General features: G+C 63.2%; 1 protein-coding gene across 1 annotated transcript in view; it reads left to right on the top strand.

Annotated features, from left to right (window-relative positions):
• Nucleotides 1–4,837, top strand: part of CFAP46 (cilia and flagella associated protein 46) — a 96,236-nt gene extending 91,399 nt beyond the window's left edge. The window contains exons 55-59 of the mRNA XM_049645925.1: nucleotides 767–879; nucleotides 2,209–2,290; nucleotides 2,853–2,989; nucleotides 3,068–3,148; nucleotides 4,182–4,837. Coding sequence (XP_049501882.1) covers nucleotides 767–879; nucleotides 2,209–2,290; nucleotides 2,853–2,989; nucleotides 3,068–3,148; nucleotides 4,182–4,306 — 538 coding nt within the window. The 3' untranslated portion in view covers nucleotides 4,307–4,837. The remainder of the gene's footprint in view (nucleotides 1–766; nucleotides 880–2,208; nucleotides 2,291–2,852; nucleotides 2,990–3,067; nucleotides 3,149–4,181) is intronic.
• The last annotated feature ends 8,302 nt before the right edge of the window (nucleotides 4,838–13,139 follow it).

The raw sequence follows: 13,139 nt of genomic DNA, 5'->3' as shown, positions 1-13,139 counted from the left end.
GGGGGGGGGGGGGGGGTGGGGGGGGGTCATTGTCTTTGTCCCACTTTACAGATGAGGACCTGGCACCCAAGGGTGTACTTCTGCCCAAGGTGCAGGGTGTGCCCCAGGCTCTGGCACTTGGTTGAGGGAAGGCAGGGAAGAACCTGCTGGGGGCAGGGGGAGGGGGTGCTGGGTGGGGCTGTGGGGGGGCGGGGCCTGCGGGGGGAGGGGCGGGGCTGCAGTGGGATTGTGCCCTGGGGCCTGCTGGGGCAGGTCCTCCGGCAGATGCGCAAAGGCATTGGTGGGGGGGGGCTGGGGGGGGGGGGGGGGGGGGCGGGGCCTCCTGGAGTGGTGCAGAGCGCTGGCTGGGAACAGGGATGCTCACCTGGGGTCCTCTCAGAGACCTGGGAGAGGTTGGCCATTAGGGAAGTGTCCTTCCAGCACTTTCCAGAGCCGCTGCACAGTGAAAGGAGGGTTCATTCCAGGGACGGGATGTAGCTTCTCAGGAGAACCACATGGGTAGAACCCAGGGTTGAGGGCAACAGGGGGCACCAGCAGGGTGGACATTAGTTCTGCCTGAGCGGAGGGGTGGGACAGGGAGCAAGGAGCACAGGACGGGCTTTGCTTTAGAAACACGTCCCGAGAGTTTCTCCTGCCCGCAGCTGCAGCCCTAAGGACTCAGGACAGATTCAGTCCTGGCTGCCGCAGCCAGGACCCCCTGGGACGCCCTGGGATACCTGCTGCCTGCCCGGCTCCATCCACCGGGCCACCCTCCTTCCCTTTACAGCCAGGCTGAGTGGGAGCAGCTCCTGGGCAGCTGCAGTGGCTTCTTCTTCTACGGGATGGAGAGCTTCCTGTCCCACATAGTGGTGGAAAGGTTGGCTGCCACGAACCTACAAGGTGAGACAGCCCCTCGGCGCCCCCAAGCCTGACTGTCTGCCAGGACGACAGGAACCAGCACAGACACGGAACAAGGCCCCCGCGTCTCCATCAGGTGTCGACTGTCTGATGAAGGGCTCCGAGGGCTGGGGCCTCCCTAGAAGCACGGCAGAGCTGTGGGGGAAGCCCCTCCTGCCCTCACCCCCCTCCTGCCAGTTCCGAGTTCTGGACCTGGCAGGCCCAGCCAGAGTTAGGGCCTGGGTGGGTCATCCCCCGGGGCTGTGCCTGCAGAGTCCAGGAGGGCTGGGGTGGGCATTTCCGCGGAACATGCTGATCACGCCCCCACCACTCCTTCTAGTGTAACTGTGGGCACCCTGGGCCTTGTGTTCCCTCTGGCTGTCCCCTGAGGGCTTCTGAGTGGTGGTCTGGCTCGCCCTGGAGTCGCCTTTTCCTCAGCGGGTGGCTGGATGACTGGCCGCCCTACACAGTCGCTAGGAGAGCCTTTTCAAGGACCCCTCGGAGATGCCCTCAAACTGACCCGCTGATGGCAGCACGTGGACACTCGTCCCGTGGTCAGGGCACCTGAACACCGCCCCCCTCTGCCGCACACGGTCACCTGGTACCTGTCTCCTTCCCAGCCCCCTGGAGATGGGGGTGAGGCCAACACACCGCCCCATCCCAGAAGCCTGTCACCCGGCAGAGTCCTCGCCCCAAAGGGCAGCAGAAACAAGGCCTCTCAAGCTTAACTCCAAGCCTTCTCAGACGAGATGGTGTGCGAAGTCACCGTGCGCGCGTGGGGCCGACGGCACCCTTGGTGCCCCCCGCCCCATTCCCGACCAAGGCTTGTCCTCACGCATGGGAGGTCCCGCCTGCCCCTGGGGCAGCCCCCCCGAACCGCCCTCAGCCAGGCCACCGTAGCAAGTGGGGAGTCCACCACTGTCCCGTGTGGCCCCCTGCACATCCATAGCCAAGTGTCACACTTCAGGCACTGGCACCTGTTTCATGGGCCCACGGGGCCAGGGTGACCGACTCTCGCCATGTGTGTCCAAATACCCCCCCCGGCCCCCCCTTCCCCCAGCAAGGCCGTGGCCAAGAGCCTCTGCTGAGCAGGGGGGCCAGGCCATGGCCCAGAGGGTGCCTCCCAGCCCCCCTGCCGCCCAGCCCAGCCCGCTGGCACCAGGAGCCTGTGAAGGGTGTGGGGTTCCCGAAGCAAATGCTGTGCCCGCGGGCTCAGGTGGCCGGGGGGCCTTGGAAGAGGGCCCGTGGACGTCAAGCCCCAGCCGGGCGAGGCCACTGGCCTCTTCCACCTGGGCGTGCGGCGGCTGAGCTCTGCCCTCCTGGGTCCCGCAGGGTGCCAGATGATGGTCCTGCTGGACCTGACGAGGTCCTACGAGAGCATGCAGCGGCACACAGAGCACTCGGACAGCAAGAGGTGCCCGATGTCCCCCCCCCCGCCCCCGCCCCGTGCCAGCAGCCCCGCCTCCACGTCCCTGACTGGGGGGCTCGTGGTGGGGGCTGGGGGGCGTGGGGGGAAGACAGAGCCCCACGAGGGAGCCGGGACTCCGCAGTCTGCCCCGACCCCTTCCCTGGAAGAGTCTGGCCGGGGCGTTGTGGAGGCGGGAGGGCAGCCCCAACGCAGACCCCGAGGACAGAGGGCGGCGGCTGGGAGGGTGCCCTGGCTTCAGGGCTCCCCACAGGGCCGGGGGGGCCGCCGAGGTGGCGCAGCAGGGTCCCCGCCTCACGACGGATGCCGCGACTCCTGGCTCCACTGCCATGCTGGGAGTGGTCCGGAAGGATCTGGCAGCACTCTGGAGGCTTCTCGTTAGATGACGTTTAATCTGCCGAGGCGGGCAGGGTGGGGGGTGGGAATGCGTTCTCGATTCTTCCAAGAACTTGGAGAGCTGTCCATCGAAGGACACATGCCCAACTTGGTGCTATTCGGGCTGTGCACTGGGGACGGTTCAGGCGGTCACACTGGATCCTGGTCCCCGCAGTGTGGCCCAGCTGTCCCTGGAGAGGCCCGTCGAGACTGCCGTCCTTCTGAGTCTGGTGGGGGTCAGGAGCATCCTGGCAAACCAGTGGCCGACCTTCCTGCAGGACAATGCACTGCGGGCCAGCGTCCTGTGGGAAAGTGAGTGGGCGCGGCCGTCCCCTCCCCGGGAGCCTGCCGGCGGGGTCCCTGGCCAGCCTGAGGATGTTTCTTTCCTAGATCTGTTGACAGCTGGCAGGCCCATCGGGAGGGCCGCCCATCTCCTCCGGCAGACGGGAGCTGGGGACACGAACAACCATGGTAACGGAAGCTGTTCCACATCCCCGCTCATCCTCTGCCGTGCAGGGCCACCTCCCGGCCTGTGTCCCCGCCCCTCATCTCTGCCAGTGTCCCTGCAGCTCCACAGCCCCGTGTCCCTGCCCGCAGCCCCGCAGCCCCGCAGCCCCGCAGGCTAGGGTGTCTGCCTCCTGTCTCTGCACAGGCTGACAGCAGCCTCAGGGACGCCTGGCGTCCTAAATCCTTAAGGGAGGCACCCTGGCTGTTAGAACTGCCCGTCTGTCTTTAGAACCGTCCAAGTCACATAAGTTCTGAAAGCCCAGGTGTGCTCCCTGGGAGCGGGGGCCCCGGGACTTTGTTCTTCAGAGCAGACAGACACCCCTTCACACCTTCACGTAAGGTGCTGGGGCTGAAAATAAATACGACACCAGCCATAGCTCGAGCAGAGCAGCGCGTTAAAGGAACAGTTTGCCGTAACTAAGAGAGGTTTATCCCAGGGTGACTTACCACGAAGTCTTCAGACAAACAGCACAAAGGGTTACGTGGTCCCCGGTGCCCGGAACACAGTGCCAAACGATAAGCGCGGCTTCAATGGATGGAGGAGGGAGGGAGGGCCTGGCGTCAGCAGGTGCACGAAGGTCGATGGCGTCTAGAAAGAGCCGGTGGTGGAGGAGCTGCTGACTTGCGCTGGGGGCGGCAGGAGAGGAAGCCGTGGCTCCTGCGTGCTCCGTGGTCCCGAGTTGATGGGCAGTGAAAGGAAGGGACAGCACCGTGATTGTCATGCACGCCCTGCCCCCAGTTAGTGGTGGCGGCCAGCTGGTGGCAGGAGGAGGCCCCGAGCTACTGGAAGCTTCTGGACGCCTCACACTCAGAGTGGGGAGGTGGTGCGGAGGGGACGGGGGGTGGGGACACTCGGTGTCCCGGGTGTGGGCGTGCGGCAGGGCCCGTGTTCAGGGCTACGTCTGGAGGCAGGGTCGGGAGCACCCCCGCCCCCCACGTGCGTGAGCCTCTCTCGGGCCCCGGGCGTCCTGCCCCCAATGAGCTGTGCCGTCCTCAGATGAGTCTCCGTGGGCCTCCAAGGACCAGCTGCCGTCCTTCCAGCCACAGCTGCACGGCTCCGAGCGGCTCCCCATCGCCCTCAACTCGGTCCTGTATGGGCTGCCACACCTGGCCATTGGGTGACTCCAGAGGACACGGACCTCGACGGCCCCTCTGAGGACCCACCGCCCACCCCTCCCCACCCTATCCGTAGGCGCCCCTCCTCCAGTGGCCTTGTCCCCGAGTCCCAGTTCTGCGCAGTGTCACACCAGGGCCTCCCGGTCCGGCTGCCTCTGGGGCTGCCTCCGTTCCCCCCCCACCACGTGCACCGGACCCTCGTGGAGGGGAGGGGATGCCTCTGGGGGCTCCGCAGGGCGGGTGGGGCGAGGGGTGCATCGGGGCTGGCCCCGCAGCTGCCCGACCCCCAGATCCCTCCCCTGCCCCGGGCGTTCCCAATAGTCCCGTGGTGGGGGGGGGCCGCCTGGACGCGGGCCTAGGGGCTGGGACAAAGGGTGGCCTCCACCTCCCACGGGTGTCAGCAGCAGGCGGGCCCTTTGGAAGACAGCCTCCCTGGGGTGAGGCTCACGGTCCCAGATGCCCACCCTGGCCGCCACGCCCTGGCTCCTGGAAGTTTATGTGCTTTAGTAAAAACGACTAAATCACTGTGGTGTGGCATCTGTGGTGTGGTTTCTGTGGCCCCGGGTACGCAGCTTGGCTCGAGTCCCTGGAGGGGGCGCTCGGTCTGGCACCATGCTGTGGCGGGGTCCAGCCAATATTTGCTGAGTGAATGCATGAACGAATGAAGTCAAGCCCGGAGGAGGCCAGCAGGAGGTGCCCATGGACGTGCCCTTGAGGCCGGGCCCCCAGGAGGCACCCGGAGGCTCTGTGTGGGGCAACCACATGTGCGCTGGAGTTCCCCAGCGTGGGACACACAGCCACGTCACCTCCCCCAAAGCTGGACTTCCAGCCCTCCCTCCCCCCTGCCCCCGTGGCAGCACCACACGCAAGGACACCCCCGGGAGAAGCCACTGTCCCAGGGTTGGACACCCGGCCAGAGTTGAGGGTGGCAGGAAGACCAGTGCCGTCCTGGCCCACGGGGAGCTTCGGGCAGGAGGCTGAGTGGCTAGGACCCGTGTCCCAGGGGTCTCCCAGGCTGCGGCCAAGGGGTAAGGGAGAGCCAGCTCCACGTGTCTCTGGGGTGAAGCCAACCCCGGTAGAGGGTCCGTAGGCGGGGCGGAGGGGGAGGGTCAAATCTCCCCAGGCACTGCGTCCTGGCCAGCAGCCCCTCGGACATCTGCCAAGGCCAGGCCACAGAGTGTCTTTGTCCCCAGGAGCCCGGCAGCAAGGCCCGGGCACGCTGGCCCTGGGGGCCACTGAGAACGCCCTCTCCAGGCCTCTGAACACTGGCTCTGGGGCCACCTGGGAGCCAGAGGCAGCCACCCAAAGGCCAGAGGATGCCAGGTCTCAGGCCAAGTGACCACTGGTCACCATCTGGGCCGAGGCTCGGGAGCTAAGCAGACAGACACGGTACAATGCTCGAGGGTTTGTCCCCTGGCGCAGGCAGGCAGGTGGTTGTACGTCCTCCCGACCCCGAGTCCTGGATGCTGGTGGCAAACCTTTGCCCGCAGCAGCACGGCCTCCCTGCTCTGGGCCAGGGGGGTAAGCACCGGGACCTCCTGGGTTGGGGCCTAGGACAGGCCAAGTACCGAGGCGAAAAGCACGGAAGACGGCCACCGCGAGGTATCCCAGTGCACCGACCAAGGCTGCTGAACTAAACAGTAGTGACCACAGCAAATGCTAGGGAAGGTGTGGGGAGACGGGCGGGCAGGTGGGACGGTGCAGCCCCTCAGGGCGACCATTTCCCGGGAACTCTGCATTCGTCAGCGCGAGAGCGCGTCCCAGAGACACGAGACGCCATGCACACACCCGTGCCTGCCTGCTTACAGCGGCTTTGCTCCATTAGAGCAAACGCTCGAAACCGCCCGAGTGTGCCTCGCCTGTGAAGGTTAGACCGGCTCTGGGCATTTATCCGTGGAGCTCAAATGAGGAGGGAACCACTGACCCCTGCAGGGACTTCAGAAGCACCACGCGGAGTGCAGGAGCCCCTACCAGCGAGGTCAGACACCAGAAGATGCCATTTATGCAATGTTCTCAAGGTGACAAAACCGCAGAGCGGAAGGACAGACTGGTGCTGCCCGGGACAGGCACACCAGTGCCTGGGGGGAGCACGAGGGCGTCCGGGAGCGGCCAGAGATCTGTGCGCCAGAAACCACCGCACAGAGCTGCACACACAGGAGCTCCCGCACCTGCCGACCCGGCCAGAGGGAGCGCGGTCCGCGTCCCGTGCGCGGTGCTGCGCCTGCGGGTCTGGTCTCCGGCTTCAGAAGCCACCCCTGGGGACGCGGTGGGAAAGGTGCCATCGACACTATGTTCACAACTGCCTGCGCATCATCATTCAGCATAAAAAGTTGAAAACCAACTCATCTTTGATAACATCGAGAGGTGGTGATTCCCCTCCTTTTGTTTAATTTTTTTTTCCTTTTCTCCAACACATACACATACTTCTTCCAGTTAACAAAAGAAGCTAACTAATGATCGGGGAATAAATTCAAATCAGGGCAGCCTTGGATATATGAGCTTCCTTCTAGAAAGATGTTGGCACGCACCCAAACAACAAGAATAAAAGCCTCTGGAAATATTTCATCCGTGCAGGACCACATTTTTTACCTTCTGGTGTGTCTGCTCCCGTGAGCGAGATGGAACGTGAGCGCCGGTCCGGGCATCGGAGGCTTTGAAATAACTTTCTGAATTATGCCCCAGCAACATAACAAATCACATTATCAATTAGCTTCTGTAACACAAGTGGCATTCCGTAATATATTCAAGCATGAAAAAATTGCAAAGGTGGAATTTCTGTAACCCTAAAAACTATAAGGAGAAAAAGGATCACTTGCAATTTATTGGTGATAAAAGACAGAACGTAATTGGAACCGGACAGCCCTCCCAGGAAGTGGGACCAGATCTGCGCGTTCAGAATGTCGCGAGGGCCCTGAGGCTCCAGGAGACCGCTCTGCCCACGCCCCGGCCCTGCCTTCCCTGCACAGGGTGACCCTCGCGGGGCGGGGGGTGGGGGGCGGCCAGAGGGGAGTCTGACCTTGAGCCGGTCACTCTCGTCTCGAGCCCCGTCTTCTCCTCTGGGAAGTGCATCTCCAGGGCTTGGACCTTAGACCCGCGTGTCGCCCCCCCCCCCCCCCCCCCCCCCGCCTCGGGCCGGCCGCGACGGGGCCCCTCACTTGCAGCACCTTGCAAACTCTGACGTGTTCTCGGCTTGTCAGTCGCCTTTTTAAAAGTTCCATTTATTAATTTATGTCTTGAAAATGGTGATTTCCATTTTTCAAAACAAGGACTTTTTTTAAACAATGTGTTCTACTGTAGGGAATTTGCACTCACAGCCCACACACGACGTTCTGACGCACCGCTGGTTGTCTCTCCAGCCCGCTCCCGGCGTGCGGTCAGCCCGTCTCCTGTGTTCTCCCTCAGCACCACGCAGGACCCCCCATTTCAAGTTGTGGAAATCAGAATTCTCGTTAAAGCATCTCCGCCCTCCAACGGGCCGCTTGCCAACGCGGGAGACCCAGCACGGCCGGACAGGGGGGCCTCTGGGCACGGAGGGGGGTCCCCGCAGATGGGCCAGGGCAGCGTGGGGCTCCCACCTCACCGCGGACGTGGGCCCGGGGCCCGGGTCCGCCGGGGTCGGCACCTCGCCCCGGCCAGGACCCCCGTGGGGCTCGCATCCGTGCCACCTGTAAGGTGGGTCCCGCGGCCCCGGGACCTGTGTCAACCTCATCCCCACGGAACAGCGTCACCCAGGCACAGCCGAGGTCCATCCTCTGTGATGTGGCGCCACGGGCCCCACTCGTCTCAGCGCCCACCGCCTCCCCGGCCTCCGGCCATCCTGGCTGGTGCTCTGGGCTCCTGGGTCCCTCCCTGCGGCTGCCAGCCAGTCCTCCCGGGATGGGAAGTCTGTGGTCCCGGCGGGCACCCGTCTGCCAGGGCCTCGGGCACCGGGCCGGCCCTCCTCCGCAAGCAGGAAATTCACAGTCACGGCCGAGGCGGGCCCCCCAGGTGGATGTGGACGAAGAAATTAGGCGGGTTAATAAAGCTAAGACGTTCGCAGACCCTTGTGCGTCAATGTCTATTAAGCTCCCTCATCCAGCACCGGTCTCCAATAGTTTAATTTCTGTATTAAATAATTAAAACTCTATTTTCAATTGCTGTGAACAATTGTTTTCCTTAATGATCTTCCCAGAGGAGCCAGTAATTTTGTATCTTGTAAAAATGATTAACTGGCATCATCATCCCATATCTCTGAAATATAACTGAGCAGCTTCAGGGAAGGCCATTTGTATTCAATTAACGCTCCCTTGCATTAAGACGGACAATATTACCTCACACCACGGGCAACCCTGCTGTCCCCTCATTTTATGACAACGACGATGGAGATAGAAACAACCAGTTTAATTATCCCATTTCCAACAGAAATCAATTTTCAACGTGTCCTCACCCTCACACAGAGGAAGAGGCCACAGTGCCATTCTGGGGAAGGGCAGGCCTGTCGTGGGTCCACCCGCCCTGCCGCCCGCGCCCGGCTCTGGGCCCGGCCTCCACGGGCACGGGCCCCCGCGAGGCTGCAGGCCTGGACCTCGGGGGGCCTGCAGACCCTGGGAGGACCTGCTCCTGCCTCCCTGAGCGTCGCCCCTCCTCGTCACCCCTTGTCCCGCCCCCCCGCCCCCGGCACCCGGGCCCCCAGCCTTGGTTTCCTGCCCCATGCTGCTGACACTGGTGCCCGCCGTGAAGGCGGATTTATCGCCCCGCACGGCTGCCATCGTCAGGGTGATTCAAGGGACGCGCCCTGCCTCGCCGCTCAATCACTCCGCGCTGTTGGCCAGTATAATCTAATTGTTTGACATTTTTATCACAATTCATTGAGACCAGAAGGAGATGACTAGATTAATACCCCCGTGCGCTTGGCTAATGGCCGGGATGAAGCCGATGGGCCAAATTACAGGGGACATTTTCTTATTACAGAGTTTAATTCTTTGTGACAAGAGGCGGGAGACGGTGTTCAGATGGAGGCGGCTGCCCTCAGCCAGGTGGCCTGAGATCCGGGGTCCCCCAGGCCCTCCCCCTTGCCTGGGCCGGGGACACGGGAGGCGATGGGGACGCCCGGCCCCGGGCGATAGGGGACCAAGGGCCATCGGCTGAGCCAGAGGCTCCCCGGGGAGCCTCCAGTTTGAGATGAGGGTCCGCGGGGGAGGCCGGCCGAGGTCGGGGAGCAGCTCCCGGCTTGCAAGTGGGATTTTCTTCACCCAGGAGGCAATGTGTCCCGTGCCCGGTTGGATTTCCTGTTCGTGATTTGTCCCTCTACTGGGCCCATCGGCTTCCCTTTCTGCTATTAGCGCCTGGTTCTCTCCCATAGGGACACTAATCTTTTCTGTCGCAGACACCGAAACATCCTTCCCAGCTGTCCATTCGCCGTGGGGTCTGTCTTACCATGATGGGTTTTGTCCCGCCAACATTTTACACAGTTTTCTGGCATCACATGTGACTTTCGTCTGTCATCATGGTCAAAACGCCAGGTTCTGGATCCAAACCGCATGGAGTCAGACCCACCTCTCCAAACGGCAGGCCTGGGGGGGCCAGTTGAGCACGAAACTGGCTCACGGGGGGCCGGGAGGAGCACGGGGCTCAGGGATGGTGCCCGCGGGCTCAGGGGCCACCGAGCGACCAAGCAGATGCCGCAGGACTGCCAGGTGAGGGGGGCTCGGGCCAGGTGGGTGGGAGGGGCAGCGGATCCCACGCCGACTGGCCTGGGCCCTGCACGCTCCTGGCTGCAGGACGCAGAGCCGGCCACCTGCCGTTCTCCCCGGCCCGGCCTCCATGGTAGCAGGTGCAATAGCCCAGGGGCTCTGGGTCCCTGGCACCTGCCTTCCTCTTGACCCAGGAGCAGAGGTTGGAGGCTGGCTTGCTGAAAAACCACAGGGTTAGGGGCTGGAAGCCCAAACAGAAAGAGGCACATATGGGCTGGGGAGGGGAGGAGGCCCGGGGGAGGCAGAAGAGGGTTCGACCTTCCCCCCACCCCCACCCCAAAGTGGTCAGGCCCAGGGCATCGTTCATGGGGCTGCCCCTGGGGCTGAGACTCCCACTCGGAGCCCCAGCTGGAGAGTCCCATGCCACCCCCGGGTCCGCTCCCTCGTCTTGGGGGGAGACGGGGCTGTGGACCCCAGCCTCTGGGTCCATTCCATGGGGCAGGGAGGGCTGATCCCTCCTCAAGGTCTCCAGGATGACCGAGATGTGACCCGGCCTGGGCAGTGCAGCCCGGGCGGCCCTGGGGCCCAGGTAAGCCTGGAGGCTTCTGGGAGCCCCACCTGAGCACCCCCTCCCGCCCTCCCCCACGTATTCCCAGGCCACTTGCCCCAAATGCCCAGGGAGGCTGGTGCCTGCAAGCGTACGAAAAGGGCAGGCCTGAGGATCGTGAGCCTGCAGCCCCGACTCTGAGGACTGAGCCGCGTGCGGGGACAGAGTCCTTTCACCCTCACCCCTTCCCTACCGCCCCCAAATGGCCCCTCGAGGGGCCCCAGGAGCCCCACTCAAACCCATGTTTACAGAAACAGCCCTTCAGTACGTATACACACAAAACGTGGGCCTCACAGGCCCAGGTACGGATCCAGCCCACCCAGGCGAGGACACTGATGTGTCCCGCACTCGGGCCTTGGGCTGGGGCCTTCTCCCCGTAACGGTGCTCGGACTCCCCCTCTCCTGCGTGCACCGCACGGCCCTCAGTCCCGGAGGGTTCAACAGCTCTGGCCGCCACCTGTCCATCTGTGCCCTGGGACAGTGAATCAGGGTGACTGTGTTGGCACTGTTTACCCGGCCGTGGATGAGTATTTTAAACCCAAATTATTCAACAGGTATAATCTAAGGAGTCGTCTTGATCAAGACACCGTGTGACATTCCCGTAAGTGCACACACGGAGACTGCACAGTTTTGTTCAAAGTAGGTCTTGTCTTTTTTGCTTGAGGCCTAGCACCCGAGGCCGTGACTCCAGATCACAGGGACACTGTCTTCTGAGGTGATTTAGCCGGAAAAAGACGTCACAGAGCCAACACGTTCACAGCACAAGGAGTAGCGTTTGGTTTCTTTTTTAACTTCTTCAAATTACTCCTGTGGGTATGTAAGTGGTTAACAGATCAATATTCTTTCTAAAAGGCAATTGGAAAAAGATCTCACACCAATAAAATTTTAATAGACCTTATAGTCTGTTTAATTTCCCCCAGAGGCAGACAAGGTGTATCAGGCAGTTTGGTCTGGGAGTATATTTATCACACGGGACCTGCCATCGGCTCTCGTGGAAGCCGGGGGCCCGGACGAGAAGGTCAGGGGTGGCCGGGGCGGCCGGGTCTCATCAGGACACGCTCGGAGGTAACCTCGCGTCCCTCGTGGGAGAATCCCCGAGAGGCCCTGAGCGGTTTGAGGATTTCCCTGAACTCCCAGGATGCACTCTGTGCTGCCCCCACTCTTGCGAGAACGGTGGGAACCCCCGTCTTCGTTCTTCTTAAAAAATTCCCAAGAGGCGTAATCTGGAGTAATTGTCCCCCTGAGCCCTGCCGGCGACCTCTCCCGCTCGGGGTTCGACTGTTCCGCGTCCCTGCGTTTCCCTTGGGAAAGGCATGAGCCAGACGGGAAGAGGCCTGTTCTGGGTTCTGTCCCCACCGGCCGCCACCTGTCAGGAACCCAGTGGCTGTCACCTGCCACCCTGCAGAAGTCATTCGGGGTCAGGCTGCACAGTTAAACCCCGGGGTCCCGAGCCACTGCCCCAGCGTGGACACGGCTGCGTGGTCAGAACGAACAGCAGAACTGGAACCTGCTGGCTGAGGCTCATGGGGCCTGGGCTGGGTGGGGGCGGGGGTGGGGGCTCCCCGTGACTCCCAGGCAGCCCCGCAGGGCACCTCCAGAGTGACCCGTCCGGGCCAGACGCAGACGCGACCGAGGAGATGCACAGGGCAGTCCCGGGCAGGACGGCCATCCTCTCAGAGCAGCTCAGCCAGGAGACGTCCCAGGCTTTGTCGTGTGGGGACCAGGTCTTGCTCAGGTGATGCGCCGCTGGCCGTGCTCAGGCGACGCGGCGGTTTCCACGTCGATTTGGTTTAGCCTCTGATGCCCCAGGTGAAGCGCACGGTTTTGGAGGCAGGACCCCCGCCTCTGCTCGGTCACAGGTGGCCTGAGCGTGGGGCGTGGGGACGTGACTCCTGCCCGGGACAGGTCAGCAGCCTGAGCGGGGCTGGCCCCGGGTCTGGCAGGTGCCCGATTCTGTCCGTGCGCGAGCCGAACAGGACAGTGCCCGGCGCCCCCTAAGTGTTGCCTTCTTCCGACCAGCCAGCCTGTTGGCTCAGAAACCCAATGGCACCAAACTCAGTGTTCGCACATCTAACTGCTTTAAACACGGTCCAGCAAGGGGTACGATTAGCCGCTGAGGGTTTGCCTGCGCCCCACACCCCACACCCCGCACCCCAAAAACCACACCCGACACCCCATACCCCACAAGCCGCACCCAACATCTGCTAGTTGACAGGACTGGGCCTGGGCTGCAGGAGCCCTGGGGGGACATCCCCTCTCCTGCTTCCCCCTCCCCCTTCCCCTCTCCCTGTCTCCCCCTGCCCTCCTCCCCTCTCCTCCCTCCCCCTCCCCCTCTCTCTGCCTCCCCCTGCTCCCTTCCCCTCTGATGCGACGTCCCCCTCCCCCTCTCCCTGCATCTCCGGCCCTCCTCCCCTCTCCCCCCTCCCTGCCTCCCCCTGCCCCCCTCCCCTCTCTCTGCTCCCCCTGCTTCCTCCTGCCCTTTCCCTACCTCCTCCTGCCCCCCTCCCCTCTCTGCTCCCCCTGCCTCCCCCTGCCTCCTCCCTACCTCTCCTTGCCCCCC

This window comes from Panthera uncia, chromosome D2 (genome assembly GCF_023721935.1).
Source record: "Panthera uncia isolate 11264 chromosome D2, Puncia_PCG_1.0, whole genome shotgun sequence".
Classification (NCBI taxonomy): Eukaryota; Metazoa; Chordata; class Mammalia; order Carnivora; family Felidae; genus Panthera; species Panthera uncia.
The sequence above is the reverse complement of the archived record's forward strand: the minus strand, read 5'-3'. Positions and strand labels throughout refer to the sequence as shown.